The 27,763-nt window shown below is 42.1% G+C and overlaps 1 protein-coding gene across 5 annotated transcripts; it reads left to right on the top strand.

The window, feature by feature from the left end:
• Positions 1 to 5,157: 5,157 nt before the first annotated feature.
• rgl1 (ral guanine nucleotide dissociation stimulator-like 1) lies at positions 5,158 to 26,056 on the top strand. 5 transcript variants are annotated; one of them, XM_067513874.1, is made up of 19 exons: positions 5,158 to 5,663; positions 16,628 to 16,738; positions 18,798 to 18,878; positions 19,136 to 19,344; positions 19,434 to 19,496; positions 19,694 to 19,884; positions 19,988 to 20,112; positions 20,247 to 20,462; positions 20,555 to 20,658; positions 20,821 to 20,905; positions 21,071 to 21,160; positions 21,473 to 21,559; positions 21,835 to 21,867; positions 21,999 to 22,120; positions 22,480 to 22,569; positions 22,758 to 22,941; positions 23,264 to 23,509; positions 23,617 to 23,731; positions 24,153 to 26,056. In XM_067513874.1, the coding sequence occupies exons 1-19, from the start codon at positions 5,505 to 5,507 to the stop codon at positions 24,338 to 24,340; spliced, it is 2,499 nt and encodes an 832-aa protein (XP_067369975.1). In that variant the 5' UTR covers positions 5,158 to 5,504; the 3' UTR covers positions 24,341 to 26,056. The 5 variants fall into 5 exon arrangements, with proteins under 5 accessions (XP_067369975.1, XP_067369976.1, XP_067369977.1 ...); XM_067513877.1 differs by lacking the exon at positions 5,158 to 5,663 and adding an exon at positions 13,981 to 14,240; XM_067513875.1 differs by lacking the exon at positions 19,434 to 19,496.
• Positions 26,057 to 27,763: the final 1,707 nt, after the last annotated feature.

Here is a 27,763-nt window from a genome sequence, read left to right on the forward strand (position 1 = left end):
GGTTGTCCACCAATCTCACAGTTGTTGGTTCAATCCCCGGCTCCTCCGGTCACATGTCGAAGTGTCCTCGAGCAAGACACTGAACCCCAACTTAGTTGCTCCCGGTGAGTGTTGGCCAGCTACATAGCAGCTCCCCCATCGGTGTATGAGAGTGTGTCTGATTGTGAGTGTGAATGGGTAAATAAGATGCAGTGTAGAGCGCTTTGAGTGCCAATAGGTAGAAAAGCGCTATGTAAGTGCAGACCATTTACATTTCTGTCTGACTCACACATGTATATATTCCTGCATGCACATACACATATCCTGTACACAAAAGACATCTTCTTTAGACAGAAACCCGAATTCTTCTCAAATATGTCTTTAGTTGCATAAGAGAGAACCAAAGACGGAGGGAAAAAGCTTCCAATAGACTAGTCTTTTCACAGCTACAGTGTGCACTTGGCAGTAACACATCTCTGACTCTCCTCCACCTCCTCCCCCTCTTTGTGTACTACTTCCTTTTTTTCTGCTGGTGTACAGACTAGTGCTGATATTTAATGGAGGGATCCTGCTCACAGGTAAGACAATATTGCAAAATGTAATTTTTTTTTTTTCTGGTACTTAAACTAACAAAGTGAATATTTGCTGAAGAAAAGGTTTGCAAAGTAAGTTTACAGGTTTACAGCAGGACATTACATGATATGTTACAATAATAATATGTTAGCTTTGTGAGTCGGAGAAGGAAACTATCTCGATACTCAATACCTACATTCATGTCATACATATACATGTATGGGAAAAATGTGTGTGTCTATGGTATTGTGTCTGTTTGATGTGTGAATGAGTCCATATTGTATGTGAGAGTAGAGACTCTACATCTGAGTTTCTACTCGACTCTAAGTCTTCTTTCTGAGTGCTCATTGTCTTTTAAAACAAGCTTACATGTGCCAAGCTCACGCTCACCAACATACAGACAGACATTATTTCAAAAGTGTGCTGTTGGGTTTTTGATCATCCCGAACTCTCAGTCAGCTAATTTCCATTCTGTATGAAAATCAACACACTGATTACTGAACCTTATTTGAGTTATGTAACTTATCACATGTCACATCATGTCTGCATTTATAATTTCAAAGTCAGGTTATGGCAACGCAGACCTCATGTGAACAAACACAGACTTGATGCTCAAGTTTTAAGATAACAACCAGGCTTTGTGCAGTTCATCCCATTCCTTCTGACAGATTATTCCTCTCAAGCTCGGTCACACTGGATGGGAATCATGTGTGAACTGCTGTTTTCAGGTGTTTCCACAGATGTTCTGTGGGGTTGAGGTCTGGGCTTCAGCTGGTTCCACTCAGGGACAATCAGAGACATGTCCCAAAGTCATGACAGTGTTTTGTGGCTGTTTTCTTTCAGAAGACTTTTGAAGCTCTATTACAGGGACCACTGGGTTCTTGTTCACCTTCCTGGCACTTTCTTTTATACCCAATTACTCAATCTGGCACAAACAGTCGACCCACACTTTCAGCGTCAAAATTGTGCTTCTGATCTATTCCTCAACTCCAGAAGTAATTGTGGGGGTCTGTGGAGAATCACTTGACTTCATGGCTTGGTTTTCCTCAGTGTGCAGTGTAAATGGTGGAACCTACAGGACTCTAAACCCTCAAAAATCAATTCAACATCCCAGGGGTGGACTCAAATCAAGAGGTGTCCCACATCATGGGGCCACAGCAACGTTTTACAGTTCCTCAGACTTATCTTAAGACAAATTAGGTTCAAGTTTATTTTATCTGTGGATTTTGCAGTACTCAACTGATAAGCCTGTAGTACATGCAGTGTGCAAAGATGATAAAAATTCATACTCATCAAATGTGTCATCAATCTTTTATATTGTTACTGTCAAAGATTTAAGTATTTGGTTAGTTTTTATGTAACAAAGTGATACTGTTGTGTAAGTTGTTGTAATGAGTCAGTGATGCAGTCCTGAGCAGAGAAAAGCTTATGACTAACAGATCTTGTCTAAGACATTTTGCCAGAGAATGAGCTTATACATACAGTATGCACATTTACACACGCACACACGCACATGTGATTGACGATTAAGGAAGCAAAGCTAAGTAAAACAAAAGAGAGAAGGAAATGTAAAAAGAAAACATTGTTCTTGAAACACTCTCTGTGCCTCTGCCTCTTCCTTCTCCTCTTGTGTTTTTCCTTTTTATCAGTTATGCAAAAAAAGTCCTTTCTTGTCTTCTCCTCAGTCTGATAATGAGGAACTGTTTTGTGTCAACAAGGGCTCCTCAGAACTCAACTCAGTGAGTGTATGTGAGTACATAAAGGATCCTAAAGCAACATTACTACTGCTGCTACTGTTGAGTCTATAACCACTGAAAACATTAATCCTAATCAAAACCGTGTATTAATATGGCAGGATTTGTCTTTACCAGTGATAATCCACCATTAGCAAAATATAAATAAATAAACAAGAAATAAATATTTCATTGTGTGCTAACCAGCAGAGAGCAGTGTGGAGTTGTGAAAATGGGAAATGACACTGAAGCGCAACCACTGCATTGGAGTTGTGTCCCTGAGAAAAATCTAAATCAAAATGTTCCTATTTGCATAATCCAAAACATTATTTATTAATTAATTAGTGATTCTAAATTGGCCATGGGTGTAAGTGGTTGTCCTTCTGTGTATGTCTCTGTGTTTTGACTCTGAGATCAACTGGTGACCATTGCACCCCACCTCTGGACCAATGACAGCTGAGATAGAATCCAGCCCCCCACAAGCCACAACAGTATAAGTAATTAAAGATGACGGATGAATGGACTTTTTCGGTATCTGGTTTTAGCCATCTTGTGTTTATTTTAGTTATTTTTTGAATAGTTGCAGGTTGTTGTTCATAATGGTTGAGTTGTTTTACATCTTTCGTAGTGATCTTGTGCCTTTTAAATGATTTTTATTCAGATAACATGAACAGTAACATGACAGACTCTGGCCCAGGGGCCATCTGACCTCTTGGCCCTTGCCTTTTATTTGTACTTTTTCACTGATATTTCTGCCTTTTTGTAAGGATCTAAATTCCCCTTCCACTCCAGTGTTTTCTCTCATGTATCATGACAGGATTCTACTCAGTTACATGGAATTTGCTATTTGTTTATGTTCAATGCTGGTCTCTTCTCATATTTGTCACACTTTGGGATTATGTGCCGGGGAAAAAGAAAGCCATACTGGAGACTCAGTTTGTATTTACCCAGCCTGAGTAGTGTGTAGTGTGTATATGTGTGTTGTTAGTGTTTAGAAAGCTTTGGCTCCCCAGCTGTGTAAACTGGTGCTGCTCGCACTGCGACTGGGTCAGCATGCTCAAATGGAGGCAGGGAAGAAAAGCAATAAGAGTTCAAGACCAATTACAATTTACAGTTAGAAAGTTATAGTGAGTGGTAGAACAAATGTGTTTGTGTAGGTGTAGTTAATTAGAGATGAAATAGATGGACAAAAGTAAAGAACTTAATAAGAACTTAATATGGCACGTTAAGAACTACGCCCAGATCACCATCTAACTAAGCTGCCCTCTATTGAAGTGTGAAGTGATTTGGGGCCATTTAGAGGAGAAGCCCAGCTCTCGACAACAGAGAAAGGAAAAGGAGGAACAAGGGGGGGGAGAGGAAGGCAGAAAGAGTGGGTGCCGACTCAACAGAAGTCCATCGAGACAGCAAGATACAAGACAGCGTGTTTACTCACTCTTCCTGCCTGTCACACACTCATTCATTCACAGCAGTCACCCAGGCACTTAAAGTCCCCAGGAATCATGGTCAAATGTGTTTTTTTTTCTCCTCAGGCACTTCAGCAAAAGCTGAAATTATCTGGTCTGATTGGAAAGGCATTTCAATGTTTGATGTTTTGTTTTTATCAAGGCGCTCCAACTATGAGTCAGTGCTAAATATAAAATTACTTTAGGTGGAGTCTCATTGCATTTTTGCGCATTAGCGATTCAGAGGAAATTAGTTACACTGAGTCAGAGTAAAGGTCTGTGTCATGGCAGCAACCCAACAAAAGTGCTTAAGAAGGATATTTAATACATCAAAGTGTTGGTACAATTTTGGGATACAAGTGATATACCTGAATATTTCCATTGTATCCACCACACTTGTGAAATTTTGTTTTTACTTTACTACATTTTCCTGACAGATTTAGCCATTAATTACCTTTAACTGAGTCCTCAGAAGAGTAATTTGGCTGACCTGATTGGAAACCAGTACCAATTTACATGTACTCCACCTAAACCAGCTACAAATGTAAAATGCAACTTAGCATTGAAGTATCAATAAATAAAAACTTGACTTACAGTAATATGAAAGACTGTACAGTATTTCTCAGGGACAAGTACTTTCTGTTGAAACGTAAGTATTAAAGGTTAAAGTATATTTGGGTGGAAATACATAAGTACTTTTGATTAAAAGAATACAGGACTTTTACATGTAAACAAATAAAACTATTAATAATTAATACTTCTTTTGGGGAAATCGTTGCTGCAGACAGATGATGGCTTCAATGAAGATATTGTCTTGTCTGGTATTTTGACATGAGGAACTAGGAATCAAACTACCAACCCTTGAGTTCACAGATGAATGCGCTACCAAGTGATCCACCCTGTTTAAATTGTTGTCTTAGTACTTTTACAGTACTAAAAGCAAAGGACCTGGTTGGATGGACCAGTGCGTGTGTGTAATCAATTTTGGGGCCGAATAAGAACCATTCATGTGTAAAGGATTATCTTGGACCTGGCAGTGCTGTGAGATACGCACACACACACACACACACACACGGAGCTACATTAGTAACATACTGAAGCCATAACTTAACGAAACAAGAGGATATGATTTTAAATCTATTTGAAGGTGCAGATTAGAATTCAGCAGGATAAAATGAGGCCAGAAAGTCAAACCATCATGGAAAATTGTCGGTAATTCTTGGAACCTCTTCCGTAACATCCTCTTTCCTGTCTTTCTTTCCTTTTTCTCACATTGACCCACAGTCAAACTCTCTTTAGTTTTGTGGTAGTTCTTTTTAAAGGGGGTCGGGCACCTAGTTATAACTCCTCCCCTTCTGGCCTGAATGAAGGGAGAGAAGGAGGGAGAAAGAAAAAGAGAGAGACAATAGACTTTAATCACTCATGTGGTTAAGAGCTGCTGGCAAGCCGAGTTCCACATGCGCCGAGAGAGAAAAAAAAAACACAAGAATGAAGGGTAGAAAATAAGAAGAGGAACAAGAAGGGAAAAGACTGAGTCGGACAACTTTAGAGGAGAATTATCATTACTCACACCAACACAGTTAACGACCAGACTGAAGAGAGAGAAGAGTTGGTGACCCAAACAGCTGACCTGAAGGAGTCCAACCGATCCTGAAGAAAACCCCACATTTCAAGACCACAGCTACGCATTCTTATATATTCCATACACCCTTTTGTTAAACCAGAGTATGTCCTACCATCCTTGTCACCCCTGCCGCTGATCCAGGCAGTCAGCATGGTCTCTCACTACCCTCTAGCCACCCTCTTGCCCTGGCCTCCGGGTCCCCACCACCACTACCCTGACCTGGACTGCACCTTGCTGCTGGAGGGGGACGGAAGTGTCGCCCTGCAGAGGTACCAGGCTCGCTCCCCGGAGAGCAGCCCGCGACACTGGGTCAGTACATTATATTGTATGTGGCAAAATGGTGTCTGTTTGTCAAAGTGTGTTTATGTTTCTTGGAAGCACATGCACTTCTGGTTTTGTTCAGCAATCTGGCCTTCATACGAATGGCCTTCTGTTGTTTAAAAAGAGTGTGAGTTGTTGCAGCATTTTTATTTATTTTTTGCTATCAAATGTTTGGGTAGATTCAAGGATGGGAAATAGATGTGAAAGGTGTTTGGAAAAATAAGAAGTCACATCAAGACCACAGAAACAACTCACTTGCCAGAGATTGTGATTCCTCCAAGGTCTGTTTGTTGGATAGTGTTTGTGAGAAAGTAGAGGGAAATGATAGGAAAAGAAAGATATGGAAAATCTGTATTTAAGTGGCTGCATGAGTGACAGACTAGAGCTGAGGAGTAAATGAAAGAAAATCTTTGGCTGCTCCACACTCAAAAGTTTTGATCTGGCCGACAGTCACATAATTTGTGGTTTGACACTTCATACATAAACACCTCATAATGTCCAGCAAGTGAGGGTCAGTTTGAAACCAAAAACTCCCAGCTTATCAGTTTGCTCATCTCAGAGATCAGTGTTTCTTTTGTCGTTTCTCCAAAGCTTTCGTTCAGCTCCTCTGTTTGACCTCTATTCAATATAAGTCATGGTATGATAATGCAAACTAGACATTAACCTTTGGTTACAAAGGCAGGAGAACAGCTGACCTCTTGTGTAAGGCAGCAATTCACAATCAGAGTGACTACTGCTTCTTGGTGAGTCTGTGTGTGTGTGTTGTGTGTGCGTCTTGCTGACTGGTCAGAGAGTTCAGAGAAAAGCCATTGCTCAGTTATACTTTGGAACCCATAAAGACTTAAATGTGTGTCATCTGGAAGCAGAGCATGACAAAAAAGTTGCTGATATTGCACTTCATGCCAGAGTGTTGTTGTTTATCTCCACTGAATTCTCAGATTCCTCATTCCTCACGATTACCAGAAACAACCTGCATCGGTAGCTTATTCCCGCTTCGTTGTGGCTAATTGTTTGCATGTGTGCACTTGTGGTATTGAGGCTGAAGTGAAAGTATTTTTGGTGCACTTGTGACATCAAAAGGAAAATTTCAACAGAGAACAATTTAGTCTCTTAATACCTCACCATAATTGCTCCAAAAATATAAGCTGTTCCTTTTGCTGAGTAATGAATTTTCATACGATAGTTTATTTGTCCAAGCCGTTAATGTAGTTTCCTCCAGATGACTGTCACACTCTGGTGCCTGCGCTCCGTTTACATTATGACATTTTTGAGATCATCCTCCTTGCTGCCTATTTGACACCCTGCCCAGTGTGTCCTGCCATTACAAAGCACTGTTTTTTTAAGAAGGCTGGAGGTTAGCTTGCAGACACTCAGTGTCTGAATGTGGCCGTCAAAGCTCGACTGAGTATCAACTTTGTTCTTGTGACTTGTTTTATTGTACTGTGTTGTGCTCGTTCTCACAACTGGGACCCAGGGCAATAATCGTGATTGTATAGAGGGGTGAATGCCTTCTATAAAGTTACATAATATGACATATGTAATCATAAAAACCAGACCGTCACTGGCAGAATTATGTAGCCTAAAATGATATTTGTTCTTCATAGTTGAGCTACCAGATTTTATGACAAAAGGCAACAAAAGACCTTAAACAAGCTGCACAATACTTATGCTTAAACTGAATACCACATGACAGCTCCATGCACCAATAAAGGGACAAAGACTTTGTCTTTATTGCACTTAGGTGTTCGTCACACTCCTGCAAGTTATTATTCTGTCTACCTGCATAAAGTTATGAGACCATGTCGGTCGTAAAGGTAGTGATTGGCGTGTGATTATACTGTAGATAGGTGTTAGGTCCACAGGTCAAATCAGAGACACAGGAGGAGTGCGGCTGTGCTATAGGGGGTCCACTGTGGGCAAGAAGACTCCCACAGGAACACACAATTGTGTAGACAAATGGGGGAAATGTAAGATTAACAGCAACATGGAGAGATGGAAATCTTGATTATACTTCAAAAACAACAACCCAAACATCTGCGGAAAACTCGCATTCCAACAAGAATGAGGAATTATGATACGACCGTGTTTGAACCTACTTGCACAGTGAGACAGTGTCTGCAACTGCACACAGCTGGTTAATGCAGCACTGCTCTAACTGCAATTTGAAGTCTGCAGGCTGCTTTTATACTCAGTGTCTGTGCCAGGACTATGTAATTAAGCTGCAGCCTGATCAATAAAAACTCCAGTAAAGGGCACATTAACTGCCCCATCACACACTTTGACTTACAATAACCAGCAGAGCAGTTCAATAACCTAAGCTGGTCATTCTCTGGAAATGCAGAAGTGACTTTATACAGGGAAAACAGGGACAGCTGGGGGGTGGTAAATGTTGATGATGGCATATTTCCATTGAAAAAAAAATAATGCTTAGCCTGCACTCTTGCTTCTCCTTTCTTGTCTTTTTCAACAAAGAACTGCACGTTTCAGGCTCTGACGTCTCAGTGTTTCCAGGCCCACAATGTTTTTTTTTTTTCCTTTTGCTTGTCATGGGTTTTGATGACTTGACAACGATTTCAACAGTTTGTGATTCATTCATCTGAACCAACTCATTCTATAGCTTATGACTTGTCTTTGGAAGAAAATAAGGCCATATGGGGATTCAGTAAACCTCAATAACTTTCATTTCTAACATATTAAAACAACAATACATGTCAAAAGCAACATTCAGAGGACTGTAATGCCGGTTCGTCCAATCTTTTAACCGGCTCCAGATGTACAATTCACAAAATAGTAAACTTCGCTTGCGTGCCAAAACCCACTTCTCTAACATCACTTTATTCAATCCCTTGCTTAACATGGTGTTAACAGGGTTGGCAGGGTCAAGCTGCCTAGGTGCCTGCAGTATTCTAGAGGTCTGGGATCCCAATTAGGTCACTCAGGGACTAGTGTGAAAAGTCAATACTGTTGGTATTGTCCCTCTCACTGAGCATCCATCCCAGGGCAACATCCTTACAGGAGCAGCTCTTTCAACTGGGGCAGAAACTCATACCACCATATGGAAATGGGTGTGTACTTGGTGGCCTGTGTGTGTGTACAGTATGTGTTAATTGATAGTAGGCACATGCCAATATGTGCAGCAGCTGTATGTGTGTGGCAAGGTACACACACTTACCTACACATTTACCCACATCTCACATTTCCCTTTCCCGCTGAGATTTTGCAGGAAAGCCAGGACGCATGACTAGGATCAGATCAAGCTGGCACTGGAAAGCGTGTATTAGTGCATGTGTGTGTTAAACTCACATGTATGTGACTAAATATAGTACTGCTGTCTAAACCTGTGGATTGTTAGTATCAGATAGTTACTAATTCAATACACAACAAAAGAAAATACAGTAACTTTAGAACATGACAAACATCCTGAACTGGATATATTTGATAGATTTGTGTAAATATACATGTTATGACTCTATAGTACTGGCTCTTTTTTTTATTGCTGGTCTGATATGCGTTGCTGTGTGCATCACTTGCCTGGTTTCATTTCCTGCAATGCACATGCGTCACATTTTCAAATTAACGGAACTGCAGACGGGAGCAGAATTTCTCTCTTTTAAAATAATCACAAGAAACAAATTGCAGTACAGTCAGAACAAATAATTTTATTGAGTATGATTTGAACTAGTCTCATGGAAGGAACAAATTTGTCACCAATGTGTTATCGGCCTGGTTATTGGTTATTGGTGCTGTTCTTGTTTCATGTGTTCATGTTTCAAGCTTAGGGTAGCATGTATCTGCTGGGCAACAGATGGCCCATCTCACATTAGTATGGAGGGGGTAGGGGGTGGGGGGTCAGACAGACAACCGAGCCAGTCCAGACCAACTCATTCAAGGCTTAGCAGGGCTTATATCTAGAAAGGGTCAGAACTTTGGGCCCCACGGGGGTCGGTGGAGTATGTGGGTGGAGGGATATGTGTGTGTGCGTGTGTGTGCGTGTGTGTGCGTGTGTGCGGTGACTTGTCTATTTTTATTTCGTAACTCATCTGAATGTAGAGACACTTTAACTGCCAACAGACCATTTAAATCATCATAGTCCACAGTGGATTATCATCACTTTGGTAAAATCCCAACTAATGTCACATAGAGGCTTCTAGAGCTGCAAAAAACATGTCTCCTCCAAATTTTCATGTAGCTTCAACAATGATTTGGTAACTTTTACACTGATGAAACACAAAACACCTGAAGTTGGTACTGGTTTGGTTTTAATGTGAAGCATGGAGGAGGAGGGGTCTCAGTCTGCAGCTTTGGACTTTACTGGAAACTAATGATGTCACCCAGCCACACACATAGAGGAGGGGGGCTCAACTAAAGCCAGGACAATAGATCTGAGGAGCATGACATAAGATAAGAGGGAGAGCTGGAACGCAGAGCTTGAGAATGACTGTTTGAATAAAGGGTTCAGCTGAAGAATAGTCACACAAAGACAAAGAGAAAAAGAAAATGCAGTGTTGTGTGTAACAAGAGATGATCTGGTTCCACAGACATTCTTCTGCAAAGCTGCTGCCTCATTAAAAAACTAAATGTCTACTTACTAAATCTATCGCCACTGCTTCATTGCACCTAAACAACCTGTTTAAGCTGCGTTGACTGTTTCATGCTTCAGTTTTATTGAGTTATAGCTGATCGTCCTGACCCTGCTCTATAAATTCAACCCCCTTGGGTGTTGTTGTTCTGGCCTGTTCTGGCTAAAACCTCTGCTGACTCTGAATAAACACAGTGGTTTATGAACTCTGCCCTCTACTGGGCAGTATGCTTTGAAAACACAAACCCACCAACCACAAACAAACATTCAGTGAAACAAGAGTGTGATAAGTACATTTAACCCTGTGCAAACAGACACATATGGCCCAGAAAAGTTTGCAAAGGAAGGAAGTACAAATAAGAGCACAGAACGAAAGTGCTGACACATTTGATCCAGATATGGCAGCAGGAAACACGCTTTAATATTTTTTCTTTTGTGCGATGACTTTCCAGTGGAGAGTTTGCCTCCAGTCACAGCTGATACTCCTCCCGCTGCAGATGAGTGTCCTCGCTGGTGTTTACGTGTTTCCAACAGCGGGGAAAAGGAGTATGTCTCTTTCCTGTCTGAATATGAAAACACTCCTTCTCTGGAAGTCTGTGCAAGATGGTCTGGTTGCATCATGCTTTTATTTCAGCCAGTATGGATTCTCTCAGTTTCTGACTGCACTGTGAACTCTCCCCCATCTGTCACTGTCTCTCCATCTCATACTCACAGTGGAGATAATTTCTTTTTAAGTTATCTTAAGCTTTCTCTGATGATCTTTTTATCTCAGATGTAAACACTGAGGCTTTAAACATGCAGCCCAAAATCCCCCTCTTTATTGTCCTGTTTCTCTCCTCTCCTCTTCTAATTAGTCTGGTTTTATGACCATGGTCCTGGCCAGAGAGGCTCCCCAGTTAGTCAGGTATGAGGACAACAGGCTGACTGGAGTCAGGAGGCTGGAGACAGGAAGTGGGAGATTTCCTGGAATGTGCATTTTCCCCACACTGGTGCAATAACAGTGCGAGCAGCGCTCCTCCTGTTTTTGTCCCCTCTCTGTCTGTACTGTAGCTCCACGTTCGGACTCTGTGGAACCGAAAGAGTTCAAAACTGCTTTGCCCTCATCAAGGGCTTTCCTAAGTGTAATTACGTCATTAGTCTTCCAAGAGGAAAGAAAACGAGATCATAGCAAAGATGATTTATCTGTATTTCAGGAATCATGGGCTGAATTTGACACAATTTCAAACTGAAAAGATGCCATTTGCCTCGGACCGTCTGTCTGTTGTATCGAATATTTTTTTAATCAGGCTACAGGCAACTTATTGTGCTTTCATAGCACTTCTACTATTACTACTTTAGTACATTTCAGAGAGAAATATTGTACTTCTCGCTGCATTCATAGTTAATGTTCTTTAATTTACATATCAGTGTGTTACAGTAAAGAATGTGCTTGTTTTCAAGTATTTTTACATTGTGGTATTACTGCTTTTATGGACACATCTATTTCTATTTCTATTTCTGGTGACACTTGACATCAAAGGCGTAAGACTCAACGTACTCAAGACTATAAACCAAAAACATTTTGATGTTATTTCTGACCTGATGATGATGAGAAACTCTAAGTGAGAGAGATTAAAATATTTTAATATCAGTCTTATGCATTTAAATATTAAATAAGATTCTTATTATTTGTAAAGACAGGGAAGTGAAAGTACAGAATTCATAAACTTGACTTGTGGCTCCACTTGCAACTACATTATAGCATTTAAAGTGTAAAACCAACTGTGTCTGTTTCCCCATTTGCAGCCTTTGAGTTAACAGCTGCTGATAGCTTTGAGTATTTCCCAAAGTTTCCTATTATTACTTTAACTTTCCTAGTATACTTTAAATCCAAAGAACTTGAGACTTGATTTGAATTTGGACCAAAGTACCTAAAAACAACTCAGACATTTACTGGAAAATGGCCTCAGATTCCTCTGTAGAACTACAGGCCCTTTGTGAAACATCACGTTGTTAACACTACTGTAATGGACCTGGATCCAAGAGTAGGAGAACAAATTTCACATTTTAATCTCAAGTTAAGGATGTTGTGCATTCATGTCATGCTCCATAACATGGAGCAGCAACTGTCATCTTTGTCAGACGTCTTGTTTGCACTGATATACGACATTACTCCCACTGTGAGACCAACACTCCAAATCCCCTCAGGGCTGAGCTAGAGGTTGTGTGGGGTTGCAACCTTCCCACTGCCCCAAGGGCTTCCCAGAGCTCTGAAGACCCCAATGGACACCGGGGCAGCTCGGCCTGGGAACTGGAGCTTGGCCAGATATACTAAGAAACACTGTCAAAGACGTACATTGGGCTTCCCTGGCCTTTCAGTGCTGTCCAAGCAGAAATGAGAGCGAATATTGATGCCACAAGTGGGCACTTTGTGTGTGTGTAGGTGCATCTGTTTATGTGTTCATCCTGCTTGATAGAGTGATGTGTAACCATCAGTGATGCTGAGAGTGACATTGGGGTTAAATGTTGATGTTATTGGAGTCACAACAGTGGATGGGCACATGATGTACAGACACAAACACAAAGGGACTGTAGCCAGTTCTCCCACCCATAAGGCTTTTAGTGTCTACCCCAACAATTGACTCTGGATCAGTAGTTTGGCATTTGATCACCAGAATTACATTAGTAAGTGTATGAACCACTGCTTGCTCACTCTCGATATATGTTTATGGTACAACTGTGTACAAAAACTCCCCTTACAAAGTAGATGCTTGATTCATATCTTCCTTTTTATTCACAAAAGTGGGCTGTTTGAGTACGTGTGTAGACACATTCACAGAGGAACAGTGTTGCCCATTCTCACACACTCAGACTATTCTCCTCTCTTGTGACTGACAATGAACAGTAGTGGTGACGGCATCTACAGCCTTCCTTGTATTGTCCCATGCTGGGGCTGAGGCCGCAGCTTAGGGCCTACAACACTTCACTTTATCCACTTATAATATTTATATTTTTCTCTTAAACGACATTACAATACCTTATGTTAGCCAACAGTGTAAGCACATGCATAAACGTGTTGATAACAGCCACTGCTCCTTAAGACATCGCTTCCTAACATGAATTCCAGTGTTCCATTAATGTTTCCCCTCTCAGCAAGAAAACGCTGTCTGAGGACATAGGGTAAATAGTGGTTTGCCTCTTTCTGGACTGAGATAAATTGTATTGAACATTTCATACAGAATGAAGGAACTATATTGTGTGTGACCGAAATTTGATCTGTCGGCATCATGTAATGAGAGAACTGTTTTCCCAACACGGACAGAGACAAATAAGACTTTTGGTGCAATGTGAGAATGGTTTCAAAGCAACCCTAAGCTACAATTTAAAGTGAAGTAAAACTAAACTTAATTTAATTTAATTTTAACCTTGACAAAGGTTTTAATACTTCAAAATACATTTTCGAAGGATTTCTGTTAAAACGCTGTTTATCCAGTGATGCAATTGTAAAACGGTGATGATGTTCATTTTACTTTGTAAAACCATTAGTCGGTTTAATACTAAAAAGTAAAACCCACACATCCAAGTTAAACTGTATGAATTTCACAATAATCAGATTTGTTAGTGTGGCGTATTGCGGAACAGAAAATCACAGCTGTGCGTCAGTGCGCGCACGTTGTTTTCGCTCTGATGAAAGTCGGACAAAAAGAGGAGGAGGAGTTTAAACGGAGCTGTGAGTGGCAGCAGGAGGAGTTTGGTCATTCAGTAGAAGAGGGGAGAGCACAGTGACACATACAGGAGGAGGATCTGGAGTGTCGACAGGAGCAGAAACAAAGTGTGTGTGTGCTGTAGCAGAAGAGTTTAAAAGCGAGAATCTGGGATTACTTTTTTTTATTTGAAGGGAACATCTCTTCTTCTTTGGTACCTGGTGGACTACTCCCGAGCTCTGATGGTGTCCCCGGATCATGAAAGAAAAGCTCACCATGAAGTTCGCCTGGAAAACTAAAATGGTAAAAAAAAAAAAAAGAAAGAAATACATAAAGAGCCTCATGGTTTTCTATTCTGTGTGCTCTGTTGTTGAGTTTGTGGGTTTGAAGTGAGGGAGGGGGTTAAACACTGGGGGGCGGCGGGGGGGGGGGGGGGGGGTGAGAGGAGGGGGGTGTTTGTAGGCTTGGGAAAGTAGCGGATAAAGGGCAAAAGAAAAGGAGGAGGGGAGAAGCCGGGGAACAGAATATTGAGTTGGAATTGTTTTTACCAGGTTCTGAATGCAGTTTAACCTACATTTCTCGTGCGCAAAAACGTCGTGCAAAGAAACGTGGGGAAGGGGCGTATAGAATAAGTAAATATAATCCTCCACCGAATCGTGTCAGAATATGACCTCAATCCGCAGCTCTCTCCTCGCTGATAATGGATAAGAAAACTTTAGTATGGGAGCCCGCAGTGAAACACAGAGGGAACGAAAATGCCCACAGATCAGCCCCACGCACACCTAATGCCACTGTTGTTGTTTCCCCCACAGCTGATCGGATGAGGCAGTATTTGCCTCTCTAATTCTGTTACTGTCCTCCCTGTGCATATTCGACCCACGTTATTACAGAGAGTAAACAGCTCATCTCTCTGTTTACATGCAGCCTCCTTTGATATGATCTGTCCTCTGCAAACTCCTCTATCAGTCTGTGTTTTTACTGATAATTACATTATGTGTTTTTCCCTTTGGTGGATGGCAGTATCACTGGGACAGACTGTTTTGCTTTCCATTTTCATGCATGTTCATGGAAATTTGTCTCACAGTGAGCCCTAAATTTGGTGCCCAAAACGAGCAGTGTGGTTTTTTTTTTGTTTGTTTGTTTAAAAAAAAAACCTTGCTCAGAAAGAAAATCTCCTCCTCTGTAGCTGACAAAAACTCGGCTGTGTGTGCAGACTGTGAAGTCAGCAGCCTGGACCAGCCAGCACACAGACCTCCTGCTATTGTTTTGGGAGTGTGTGGATTACGTGACTCATGCACTGATGTATGTATCTGTCTCTGTGCCAGCCAGCAGCTAAAGAGCTGCGGAGAGAGACATGTTGCTGTCCATAAGACAACATACTGAAAGAGGGGTGTATGGGGATGACACATATTGGCACGTTTGAGCCAAAATAAGTAATACAGACATGGTTACTGCTGTAACATGATAGAGCCAGTTACCAGTCCTCTCTTCTCCTTCACCCTGCATGTAGATGTCACCATTCCTCCTTTCTCCTGCAGCTTGTCTCTCGCTTTACCTTTGTGCACGTATCCCCAGCTTTGGAGCTGTGTGGTTACTGGCCCTACCAACCTGCCTAGTGTTTTGTTTTGAATCTTGTTGCTCTTCTTTTTTTTTTTTCTTTCTCTCTCTCTGCTCTCCACTCACCACAACTGGTCAGGCAGATGGCCGACCACCCTGTGCCTGGTTCTAATAGAGGTTTCTTACGTTAAAGGGAGTTCTCTGTGTTGTGATTCTGTGTTGGCTTGACTTCTGTTCAAACCTGAACACAACCTCAATCATGGCTCTGTGCCACAAGTCCTCCAGGATTGTTCATTGAGCCTGTTAATGGCAGCTTTGACCCTTGAGCTCTTTTTTTGGCATCTCTTCTGTTTGAGGAATAGCATGGACTCTTGCAGTGAGCTGTGTAAATGAAAGTGGGGACAAGTGAAAGTGATCTTGGTCATAATGCTGCAATGCTGATCTTTATTTGGCCAGTCCCTCTCCTTCACTGTCTCCCTGCCTCTGTTCTTGTCTCTGCCTCTGTATGTTGATGTTTCCGCAGATGTCAGCCTCGGTTTGCATTCACACAGCACATACGGGGCAACATGAGCACAAATCCATTTAGTTTAATGAGTTAATTGAAATGAGGCCGTGATCTTGAGCTTTGCGACCAGTCTTTGCTTGTTTAATCAGGCAAAACAGTGTCATATCAACAAAGACAGAAAACATTACGCAAATAGTTTGAGAGACTTCATCCATTTGGGTCTTATCTCTAGCTTTTCTGTGCTCCAGGGAAGCAGTCCAGTTCTGACTTCAGCTTCTCAGAAACAGGGACAGGGTCAAAGAGAGGGAATAACATGGGGAGTAAAGACGTGGAGGTAGGGAGGCCTGGCAGGCTGCAGTGGTGGGGGTTGGGGAGTGGGTCTTTCTTGATCTTTTACTGCACGTCGATTCTTCCCTTCCTAGTTTGAGTGCTCTAGTTCTGTTTCTGTATCTTTTTTATCCCTCCTTCTACTTTTCTCTAAGAGGGTGCCCATAAATTCCTGTTTTGTTAAACTATCAAAATGACACTTGTGAAAGTTATGCACTTATTTACGGGAAATTGTCATGTCTTTTTACATGAAACCCTTCTCCTCTCAAGGTTTTTAAAAAAATTTTCTCTCACCTCACAGAGCTCTGTGCAGGACTGGGGGGAGGAGGTTGAGGAAGGAGCCGTCTACAATGTGACACTGAAGAGGGTTCAGATTCAGCAGGCGGCCAACAAGGGAGCGCGATGGTTGGGGGTGAGTAGACCTATTTGACATCTCACGCTGTGACAGAATCACAGCTGACGAAGCTCTTTAAAGGAAGAGACCAGTTGAGCTCCTAACCCACAGCAAAGCAGATTATACCAATGAAAACCTGATACTTTTTCCACTTTCTCAACCTGTTGAGAGGCCAAGATGAAAAATACAAGCTCCAGACGTTTAGTCTAATGTGGATTGTATCATGTGTATATGGTTTTGAAAAGGAATCCAGTTAGTTGGTAGTTAGTTCCATGCTCAGAATGCTGAAAGACATTGCTTCTGTTTCCATGCTCAGAATGTTGAGCATGGAAACAGAAGCAATGTCTTTCAGTTGTGGAGCATCTCTCAGCATTGTGCTCCATTTGAGCTTTTAGCGTTTGGACATTTGAGAGACAAATCTGTCACTTTGGACAACAACTTTTTAGTGCCTGCTAAAAATCAACCGTTTCACCAGACCTGGGCTGTTTGTCCAAACTATGTGATTTCCTGACTTCACCCAGCTGCCAAAATAACAGTTCATTCTCTTGAGCAGCAGTCTTTTATGAAACGCTGGTGTGACAGAAATGGGGGTATTAAAGGCTTTTCCTTGAGTTGTGCATTTTTTTTTAACATTGCTGTTTCCTACACTGTGCTGTTTATATCAACATAATAAGATGTTGTACAGCATATTATTATACTGCACAGAAGGGCCAATTATGGGCATTATTGTTGCTTTTCTAGTGAGATTTAGCAGTAAAAACTACAAGAATGCATAAACCCAGTATAAAACAAATTGCAAGTAAGCTAGATGGGGTTTGCATTTATTTACAAAAAAGATCTGGATCTTGTGTTGTTAGTTTCTCTGTTTGTAGGCAATTGGGGGGGGGGGGTCTTGGGCCATAAAAGAAGAAATAGATAACAGCTCGGAATCTTGAAGCCTGCATTGACAACCACATGAGTTGCCAACTGTTTTAATGCTAATTAGAACAATGTAAGTGTTTTTTGGAGTAACACTGTCTGTTGAGTACAATAGAGAGAAATCCCTATTGAGTAGCCAGTGTATTTACTGTAAACAGTCAGTTTTCAATTTAATTCAATTCAACTTTATTTATATAGCGCCAATTCACAACAAAGTCATCTCAGGGCACTTTACAGAATATAGTCAAGATTATAAAGATATATAAAGAGAACCCAACAATTCCCCCTGGAGCAAGCCATAGGCAACAGTGGAGAGGAAAAACTCCCTTTAACGGAAGAAACCTCCAGCAGAACCAGGCTCAGGGTGGACGGCCATCTGCCTCGACCGGTTGGGGTGAGTGGAAAGGGGAGAGAGAAAAGAACAGAGCAACAAAAGCAGCAACAAAACATCGGGCAGATTGGTAGGATCAGTAGCTTCATGCTGGAAGACACACAGCTTCAAAGCCGGGGGACACCTGCAGAAAGGGACAGAGAGAGGGGGACAGAGGAGGACAAAGACAACTACGGGAGAGAACACACAGAGTTAATGACATACAGTGGTGACAATTGCTGGATGAGAGGAGAGGAGAGATGGTCAAGAGGAGGAAAGGAGCTCAGTGCATTGGGGGGTGGGTCCCCCAGCAGTCTAAGCCTATGGCAGCATAACTATAACTAACTATATGCTTTATTAAAAAGGAAGGTTTTAAGCCTAGACTTAAAAGTAGAGAGGGTGTCTGCTTTCAGTGAAAGAAAGTGATTACAATCAGTGGGAGCGTGGGCCTGCACTCGTGTGTTGTTGTGAGTGAATTTGGTTACAAAATCTGCCTAGTGTAACGTTTTGTAAATTGAAAAATCTTAGCATGTGTGTGTGGCTGCAGGAACGGTCACATTACAGAGATAACTAATCATATTTCTGTAGTGTACTGGGCTGCAGGGAGTGGTGGGAGAACTTGGCCCAGCTGCTGTCCTCCTCTGTGTGGAGGGACGTTGGAGGAGGGGCCCACAGTGATTAAAAGCAGATTGGAGCTTTTCCTGTTATATTGTGCTAACCAAGGTCTCTCTCTGTCTCTCTCTCTCTCCCTCTCTCTCTCTCTGTCCATGTCTGTGCCGCCTCTTCTAGTTTCTCACTGCCCATTTCATAATCACTCATTCTCTCCCTGTAGACACAATAGTCGGACACATCTGGAGAAATCTGAATTCAGTATGGGTCTCGATTGTCCTTAGCATTTCCTCCTGTCTATTATTGAATCGTCTCACTCCTGTTGTTTTACAGTTTGGAGCTTGTCCGTAAATGTATCCATTCCATGAATTATTTTAAGTCCACCAACATGTAATAAATCAATATCTAATCAGGAAGCAAAGAAAAGCTTTGGGAGCACGAGCATAATATGTTGAAGTATTTCTATGTTCAGTTTACACTCTAAACCTTAAACAGTTTAAAAATAACTGTGTGTATAGGCGGAGGGGGATCGTCTGCCTCCCGGCCACACTGTGAGCCAGCTGGAGACTTGCAAAATCCGAAGTATTCGTGCTGGGACACTAGAGCGTTTGGTGGAGACGTTATTGACGGCATTTGGAGACAACGACCTCACCTACACATCAATATTCCTGTCAACCTACCGAGCCTTTACAAGTACACAGACCGTACTGAAGCTACTGCTTGACAGGTAGGCACTGACTGAGGTGTTTGACAAAATAATGTATTGATAGCTGTTAGTGGTGATTTTGAATGTTTCCGTCCCATTTTCTGCTGCAGATATGGAAATGTGGAAGAAAATGACAGATGCCAAGGCTCTGAAACCAACAGAGCCATCAGAAAGTGAGATATATTTATATATATATATATATATATATATATATATATATTTACTTGTGTGTTAGTATTAATTTCATTTGAACAGCATTCTAAGGTAACATTTTACTGTTGCCGTCTGCAGCGTAGCTGACATGCAGAACCACACCTTTCCTGTCACTGCCAGTTCTCTCATCACAAATGTTTTGCTCATGTGACCACAGCGCCTTGGCTTCCATTCTGCGCGCCTGGCTGGACCAGTGTTCAGAAGACTTCCAGGAGCCTCCGGACTACCCCTCTCTCCATAGGCTGATGGACTACCTGCGTAGGGCCCTTCCCGGTTCGGAGGCTCTTAAACGAGCCGAGGGTCTGCTGGAGCAACTGCAAAGTCAGACCAGCGTAGATGACACTGATGGTAACTAATTATCTTTAAAGTCTCTTGACATGTATTCTCTACTGTAATGTTTTTTTCTCATCTTTTCTGACAAATTTCAAATGAACTGTTCACCTGCTTTCAGCTGGCTTCCATGGCAATGGTTCTTTCTGCCTCGGGGAGGAGGAGGAAGTGGAGGTTGAGGTACAGGAGGATTTCCTCTTGTTTGACGCAGACCTGGTGGCTGAGCAGCTGACCTACATGGATGCGGTAAGTGGAGGGAAACAAGACAAAAACAGGGGAGGGGACTGGCAGTCTGTGTTGGACAGGAGGGAAAATGTTAACTAAGGTCACAGCCCCGTGATGTTTCGTCACTCTAACATCAGCCTGTTCTTCTGCTCTAGCTGCTGTTTAAAAAGGTTGTGCCCCACCACTGCCTGGGCTCTATTTGGTCTCAGAGGGATAAGAAGCACAACAAGCACAGTGCCCCCACCATCCGAGCCACCATTACTCAGTTCAATGCTGTGGCGGCCTGCGTGGTCAGCACCGTGCTGAAACACAGACAGATCAGACCCCATGTCAGAGCACGGGTCATCCAGCGGTGGATAGACATCGCTCAGGTGGGCAGAAACGCACAGACATACACACCTATTATCATATGAAAATCTTAAACACGAGTAGTAAGTTCAGACTTGTGTTCGTTCTCTAACAGGAGTGTCGAATACGCAAGAATTTCTCTTCTCTGCGAGCCATTGTGTCTGCACTGCAGTCTAATCCTCTGTACAGGCTGAAAAGGGCATGGTCCTGTGTGCACAAGTAAGCCTCCAATCTCTCAACTATGCAGATAATCTGTGTTGGGTTCAATGAAGGAATCGGCCTTTTGGGAGAATTCAACAATATTTTTAAATGCTTGGTTTGCATGCGTATTGTAGCTACTGTCCAATACTATAACCTAACATAAATCTGTGAATGATGCAGAGACAGCATGCAGACCTTTGAGGAACTGTCTGACATTTTCTCTGATCACAACAACTATCTGACCAGCAGAGAGCTACTCATGAGGGTAAGCTGGACCACATATGTTTCGTATCTCTGAATTTTGTAATGAGTAAACTTGGATCCTCTGTAAAAGTCCAAGTTAGGAGACTCACTGAGAACTGATAAAACACATTGATTTCTCTGATAAAAATCGCAAAGAACCAAAGCAATTCTTTTGTTTGCTTTACAGGAAGGCACTTCAAAGTTTGCAAGTTTGGAAAGTTGTGCCAAGGAGCATCAGAAACGCACCCACAAGAGACTACAGCTGCAGAAGGAAATGGTGAGACAGTGACCAGTTAACTAAGACCTTGATTTATTTTATTTTTTTTCAAAGAGAGCTGTGTAATTTTAAACAACACATTCCTCCCAAGCAATGCACTGTGAAGTAAGTTCTAGCCTCCCCCGTATGATGAAGCCACATGCTTAGCTTTGTTTACTCAGGGCAGTATGTGATGTACTTACATTATACAAACCTGCTTTGTCATTTGTGAGTTACACCGTGTAAAAAAAATAAAATAAAAAATAAATCTGATATTATATTGTGTTTCACTTCGTGAAGATTAAGTAATACCATTATTTCCTTTCTCCACAGGGAGCAATGCAAGGAACGATACCGTACTTGGGGACGTTTCTCACTGACCTGACTATGTTGGATACAGCTCTGCCTGACTTAGTGGAGGTAAGACAAAGAAAACACCTGCTGAATGTGTTGTGTGTGCACTTGGCTGTATGTTTCATTGTTTGAGTGCCTTCGTCAGCACGTTTACACAACTCTGCAGATCTGAGAGTCTGTCTGCGTAACCGCTGTCAGAAACTGGGGGCGTTAGATTCTGTGAGTGCGAGAGGAATTTTGTCAGCACAGTTTTGGAGTGGTCTACTTAATGCTGTTTGTCCAAGCAGCCACTGGTATGTGATGTTCAGGGTCTGACAGCGTGCTCTTTGTGTCTTCTGCAGGGTGGTTTGATCAACTTTGAGAAGAGGCGCAGGGTGAGTGCAGCAGCAATCGGCCTCCTCCTACATGATTATACCACAATGCTTATCACGTACCGAGCCTTATCGACACGTGGCACATGCTTAAAGTCAGTCTAACTTCAATGACTTTCTCTTGGTCTCTGCAGGAGTTTGAGGTGATTGCCCAGATCAAGCTGCTCCAGTCGGCCTGTAACAGCTACTGCCTCACTCCGGACCCAGCCTTTCTACGCTGGTTTAAGAGTCAGCCTCAGCTCAGTGAGGAGGAAAGGTACCACTGCTTTACTGAGAATTACTGATTGCACCGTTATCCATTACATAATGAGCAGATTAGTGCACAATGTCACGGTCTGTTGGATCTATTGTTCACAAACACACAAGAAGAAGCATCTTTTTCACTTGTTTCCCAGCTTCTCCCCGCTGTTCTTATGTCTCGTGACCTACCATTCTATTGTATTTGTTTTTTTCTGTGAGCTCTCCTTTTCAGTCTCCTCCTCCTCCTCTTGCCCTCTCTGACTTTCCCTTTTCATTCCCCTTTACGCAGAATTCATGGTTCCTAAAACCACTAAGCACATGATTTGGTAATGTTTTATGGTGTTTAAGGTTTGATATTAATCTTTCTTCTTGCAGCTACACGTTGTCCTGTGAGATTGAAGGTCTTGGTGACAGCAGTCCAACTTCACCCAAGCCTCGAAAAAGCATGGTTAAAAGACTTAGCCTGTGAGTACATCCAGAAACCAGATGTTTTTAGGAGGAGAGTACTGTTAGAAATGTCCTCAAGTGTGCATTAACTTGGGCACGCCTTATAGGACATTGGACTCATTGGTCATACTGTCATATTCAGGGTCTATGTTGCTATCGACTCTTTATTTTATTATCACTAATAAATCACTTCCTTTACTTTCCAGACTGTTTCTTGGAACAGACAGTAGTGCAGCCAGTTCTCCAGTCAGAGAGACGCCGCGATCGCCTCCTACTGGCAGCTCAGGGGAGAGCATGGACTCAGTCAGCGTGTCTTCCAGTGACTCCAGCAGTCCAGACAGCGAGGGACTGGCCACCCCCACTCACACCTCTGACTCACAGCAAAACAAGGTGGGAGAGAACACAAAAAATCTTTTATTCACATTTAGTGAATGTATAAATGTTACCGGTGTGGGGGGAGGGACGCTCAAAGAGGGAAAACCCTCTGTCAATTAAATGCTGGACATCCTAAAAGAGTTTGTTCTTTTGAAACTTTAATGCGTAATTTTTACATAGCCAAGTAAATCAAATAAATAAACTAGAAATAACAATGGCAAAAAAAAAAAAATGTTGCTCTCCTTTTATTACTTTGTGTCAGTAGTTCCAGGTCTTGTAAAAGATCAAGTATTTAGCATTTATGTGCTATGCACAACTTTTGTTTATCTTTTCTCAGCTATCAGAATCTTCCTCCTGTAATTCACTCAACTCCATGGACACCAGCTCGTCGACAGCCAGTGTCTCCATCACTTCTGCATCTCCCTTCCCCCCCGTGCCCCCGTGCACCCATAGACGCTCTAGTTCTCTCACTCCCATGTCCTCCCCAAGCCAAACCCCAGTGTACAACACCCAGGCCCAGGATGCATGCATCATAAGAGTCAGCCTGGAGCAAGGCAATGGGAATCTCTACAAAAGCATACTGGTGAATAAATATGTATTCATATTCAAGTGTAAGCTACAGATGTACTGTTTTACAGCTTGTATGTTAAACCTTGCATGACTGAATTTTCTTTTGATTCCCTAAATCAGCTGACCAATCAAGACAAGACTCCGGCTGTAATTTCTAGAGCCATGGCAAAACACAACCTGGAGGTGGAGCCAGAGGAGGGATACGAGCTCGTACAAGTCATCTCTGACGAGAGAGGTAAACGTAGCTCTTTCATTCTCAAGCTTGATAATGGCTAATGGGCTCCTCAGAGATCAGTGAATATCTTGGGAATCATTTTCTGTGCATTTCTCCTTTTCCCATCATTCCTAGACTACACTTAGCCTAGCTAAAGGCTGGGTTCCACCTAAAGCTTTGTGCTAATTTACTTCTATATTTATATCTTTCACAGACAATATAATTTCCTCGCTTATAATCAAAAAGTACTACAGCAGTTTAGAAAGACTATGATGAAAAACACTTGTTTAAAAAACATTGTGCTTTTTTTGTTTGTTTTTGTAGAAAATCACCTATATCCCATATGTAATAAACCAGTGACCCATGTGCTGCTGACAGAAAGCCTAACTGCAGTAACAGCAAGCTTATAACTGGTGTTTGTCCTCCTCTTTGTTTCTTTCAGAGCTGGTGATCCCAGACAACGCCAATGTCTTTTATGCAATGAACACCTCAGCTAACTTCGACTTCCTGCTGCGGGTGCGAGGCTCAGTGGGTCGGCCTGTCCAGCTACGAAGCCGTTGTAGCTCCACACTCCCTCGTACCCAACACCGCTCGAGCATCTCGCTTAGACTCAGCAAGGTCACACTGTGACCCTGCACCGGGTTGACCCAGCAGTCTGCTCTTCACCACTAACTCACAAAAACACAGGGTGTGAACTGGATGGATAAATGGACATTAAGAAGCGCTGGAAGTTAACTGGATACGAAAAGGAGCAGACGATACCAATGCAGTTTCCAGACTTTTAAAGAGCTTGACTTTGACCCTAATTTGCTCCTCCTGAACTGTGCCATCCCTTTGCCCAGCCTTAACAGGAACATGGATGTGTAATGTGGCTGCTGTGCCACGCAGACTTGACTTTTGACTGATGATGCCTGTGACAGTGTGAAACATGGACCCCAAGTGGCCTTTCTGTTCAACAACAGGTTTTGCACATGTAATAGGAGCCACCAAACTCCTGACCTCCAACAGTATTTGCATATTAAAATGAACAACCTTTTTTCTGTGATGTCTGTGTAGCGCAATAATAACTTTTCTTGTAAAGAGAGGAGAAGAAGAGTGATGAATGCAGAATCAGAAGATGGAGGGTGAAATGAAACGAGACGGTGGACAGAGTGTCCAGGTCTATTACCTTTTTATAGATGAATGAATGGACCTCTGACAGTATTCTGAATGAAATTGATTGATTGATTGATTGATTGATTGATTGACGGGAGCTGTGATGTAGTTTTACCCTGACACACACCACCTGCACAGTGGGCACCGTGTGTGTGTATTCAGCCCCTCTCATATTGTGAGCTGTGTGATGAATGCAGTGTTACACTACAGGCATTCTGATTGGTTCCAGTGCTTGGTTTTAACAAGTCCTTGACAAATGTTGAAATGGCCTTATTTGCCCTATCTTTAGGGTGTAGAGATGCAATTTGTGGTGCTTTCTAATTCAGAAAGATGTTCTGTGTGGTTGCTTGGAGGAAAAAAGATAACAGGCATTCCAAAAGTAAATGGGGAAGAAAAGAGGGAAATGTCTTACTGAAAGGGAGAGCACTTACAATGGTCTCAAACTTGTACCTCTTTGCCCTTCATTGTATGAACTATAGAGTTGCACTTGTCAGTTGGTAGGAGATGCCAATGGGATGTGAATATAGAAGAAAGAGCAAGCCACTCTGTTGGTGGTTTACTTTGCCTTCACTAAATGTATAACTATTTTTGTTTGTCTTTTTTTATATATGTTTTTGTAACACAGTTCAGACTAGAGAAGTGTGCCAGATTGGAGAGTGATCGTGGATTTTCAAACTAAATGTTAATGAATTCAGTGTCATAAAAAACGCCAGTGCCAGGTTTTACTGCGATGCATTTGGAAATCTGTACCGAGGGATGCTGCGCTTCATTATACACACAGAAGCCAAACACCTCTTCACACAGTAAACTCCCATCTGTTTGTCAAATAGGCGCACTTCTCATATCCAACACCATCACGGTTTCACAGCAACATCATCAACACTTATCACTTATCCACGTTAGAGCAGATCCTTTCAGGTAACACTTGATGTTCTCCGCAGGTCCCATGATGTAATGCTATTGCATATTGCTATGATCAAATGTCAGTGCGGCCAGTTAATGTTCCTTGGTTAATATGACATTGGCCCTGCAGGGACTGATTCACTGGTGAACGGCTAAGTTGGACCAATCATTTGTCACCATGCAGCAATTCATTTCATAATGTTCTCAATAACAAACAAAGTTCTTGTGTTCTTCACTGCCAAAGACTCTTCTTCTACCTGAATAAATAAATTATTATCATTATTATGACACTTTGTCCTGTGTGTATTTGATTCTGTAACATAACATTTCTGATATCTGATTAATTAGATTTTTTTATGTTCATGTTTTAATTTGATATGATTTTAAAATGCATCACAGTGCATCACTCTGCTCTTTGACGCACTGGCTAGACAAAGGCTGTCTTTTTACCCTTGTGCCATTATGGACAGTGCTCGTGCTGTTGGGATTGACATAGTCAGTAAAAGGACTGGAGGTTATTCTGGACTGAGCTCAAGGTATTTTGCTGAGTTGAAGACATTTCTGCTGACTTGAACACAGCGTCATGACCTCCCTTTTCCTAAAACTGTGTTTGCTGTTCTGGTCACACTCTTCCACGAATTCAAAGATTTGTTGACATTCCTAAAGTTTAACACTCCAAACACAAAACAGACATGAGATTAGATAATTTATTTTCATTCAATCAAACAGGTGTTATTATGAAATTTACTAGTTAGCTACAAGTAATTCAAGTTCATGCAAACCATGGCAATGTCAAATCTGGGGTTAAGGAACAACAATCGATGGGTCTGAACAGAAATCAGAGAGTCCACAAGGAAATTAGGTGTTGGAATGTGAAATGTGAGACCAGGCACCTTTACATGCTTTAGCTGAATTTGATTACACCCTAATAACAAACACATCAGTTCACAAAAGCACTGACACTGTTTTAAGCTCCACGTAAACACTCATTGAACTCCACCTGCTTAGTGAGTACACTTCATCAGGTGGTCGCTCAGCATGATGTACTTATGTAAAGGGCGCAGAACAGCAGAAACACATGATGCACAGGGTAAAGGATGCCTTTGCAAGAAGCTAAAGAAAGATACAAACTCAACAGATATTCTGACTGGCCAGAATATTTATGAGCTTTTGTGTTATCAGCCGAGCTTCTCTGACTTTGAAGACATCATCTCTTACCTAAAAGTCTCCAGGCTACAGATATATCTGACCTTGTTAAGAGTGAACGATTCAGTGGCTTTCAGTTTGTCCCTTCAGGGGTTGCCACAGAGGAACGTGTTCCATACGTCAATTTGACAAGATTTTTTATGCCCGTCCTGCCGCAATCATCCCATTTTCATCTGGGACAGGCACCAGGGTGGCCCTTGGTGGAGTGATTAGTGGATTTTTAGAATATTAATTGGGAGCTAACTTTGTGTGTCACACAAACAAATTACATTACATTACAGTACCATTATCCATATGAAAAATGTGTGTATTGTTTCAGTATGGTTATATTGTACATCAACAGAAGAGGCCTTATTTGCTCTGGACTGTATGAAAGCCAGTGAATTTGAGCGTGGGAGGGTGGTGGTTGTGTGTGGTGTAGTTAGTCAGGCTGCACTAACATGCCTCACGCTGGGGGATATGCTGCTACAGCTGCCTTTAATCTGTAAGAGCAGGGGAGTGGGACACCAGATTGTTTATGTTGTTCACTGAAAAAGAGCTGGCACAAATGTGTGTATGTGTGAGAAGGGGGAGGAGGGTGAGTGCAGCTTATGATCCATCTGTCCCTGTTTCCCCACAACTCAACATGGTGGCAGACAGTGACGGGAGTCTGGGACAGACCTGCGTCTTTGTACTGGTTTAATTAAAACACATCATTTGAACCTTTTTTGGCACAAGCTCATTCCAACACAAAACTCTACAGACGACAACACGCACACATGTACACGAACACACACAATTAAGGACTAA

This window comes from Channa argus, chromosome 8 (assembly GCF_033026475.1).
Source record: "Channa argus isolate prfri chromosome 8, Channa argus male v1.0, whole genome shotgun sequence".
Classification (NCBI taxonomy): Eukaryota; Metazoa; Chordata; class Actinopteri; order Anabantiformes; family Channidae; genus Channa; species Channa argus.

What these genes read in the sequence shown, in the direction of transcription:
- rgl1 (XM_067513874.1), top strand. Translation starts at nt 5,505, where the DNA reads ATGGTCTCTCACTACCCTCTAGCCACCCTCTTGCCCTGGCCTCCGGGT. An exon ending in AGAGCAGCCCGCGACACTGG is followed by an intron (nt 5,664 to 16,627) that starts GTCAGTACATTA and finishes CTCACCTCACAG; the next exon opens with AGCTCTGTGCAGGACTGGGG. An exon ending in CTGAAGCTACTGCTTGACAG is followed by an intron (nt 19,345 to 19,433) that starts GTAGGCACTGAC and finishes TTTCTGCTGCAG; the next exon opens with ATATGGAAATGTGGAAGAAA.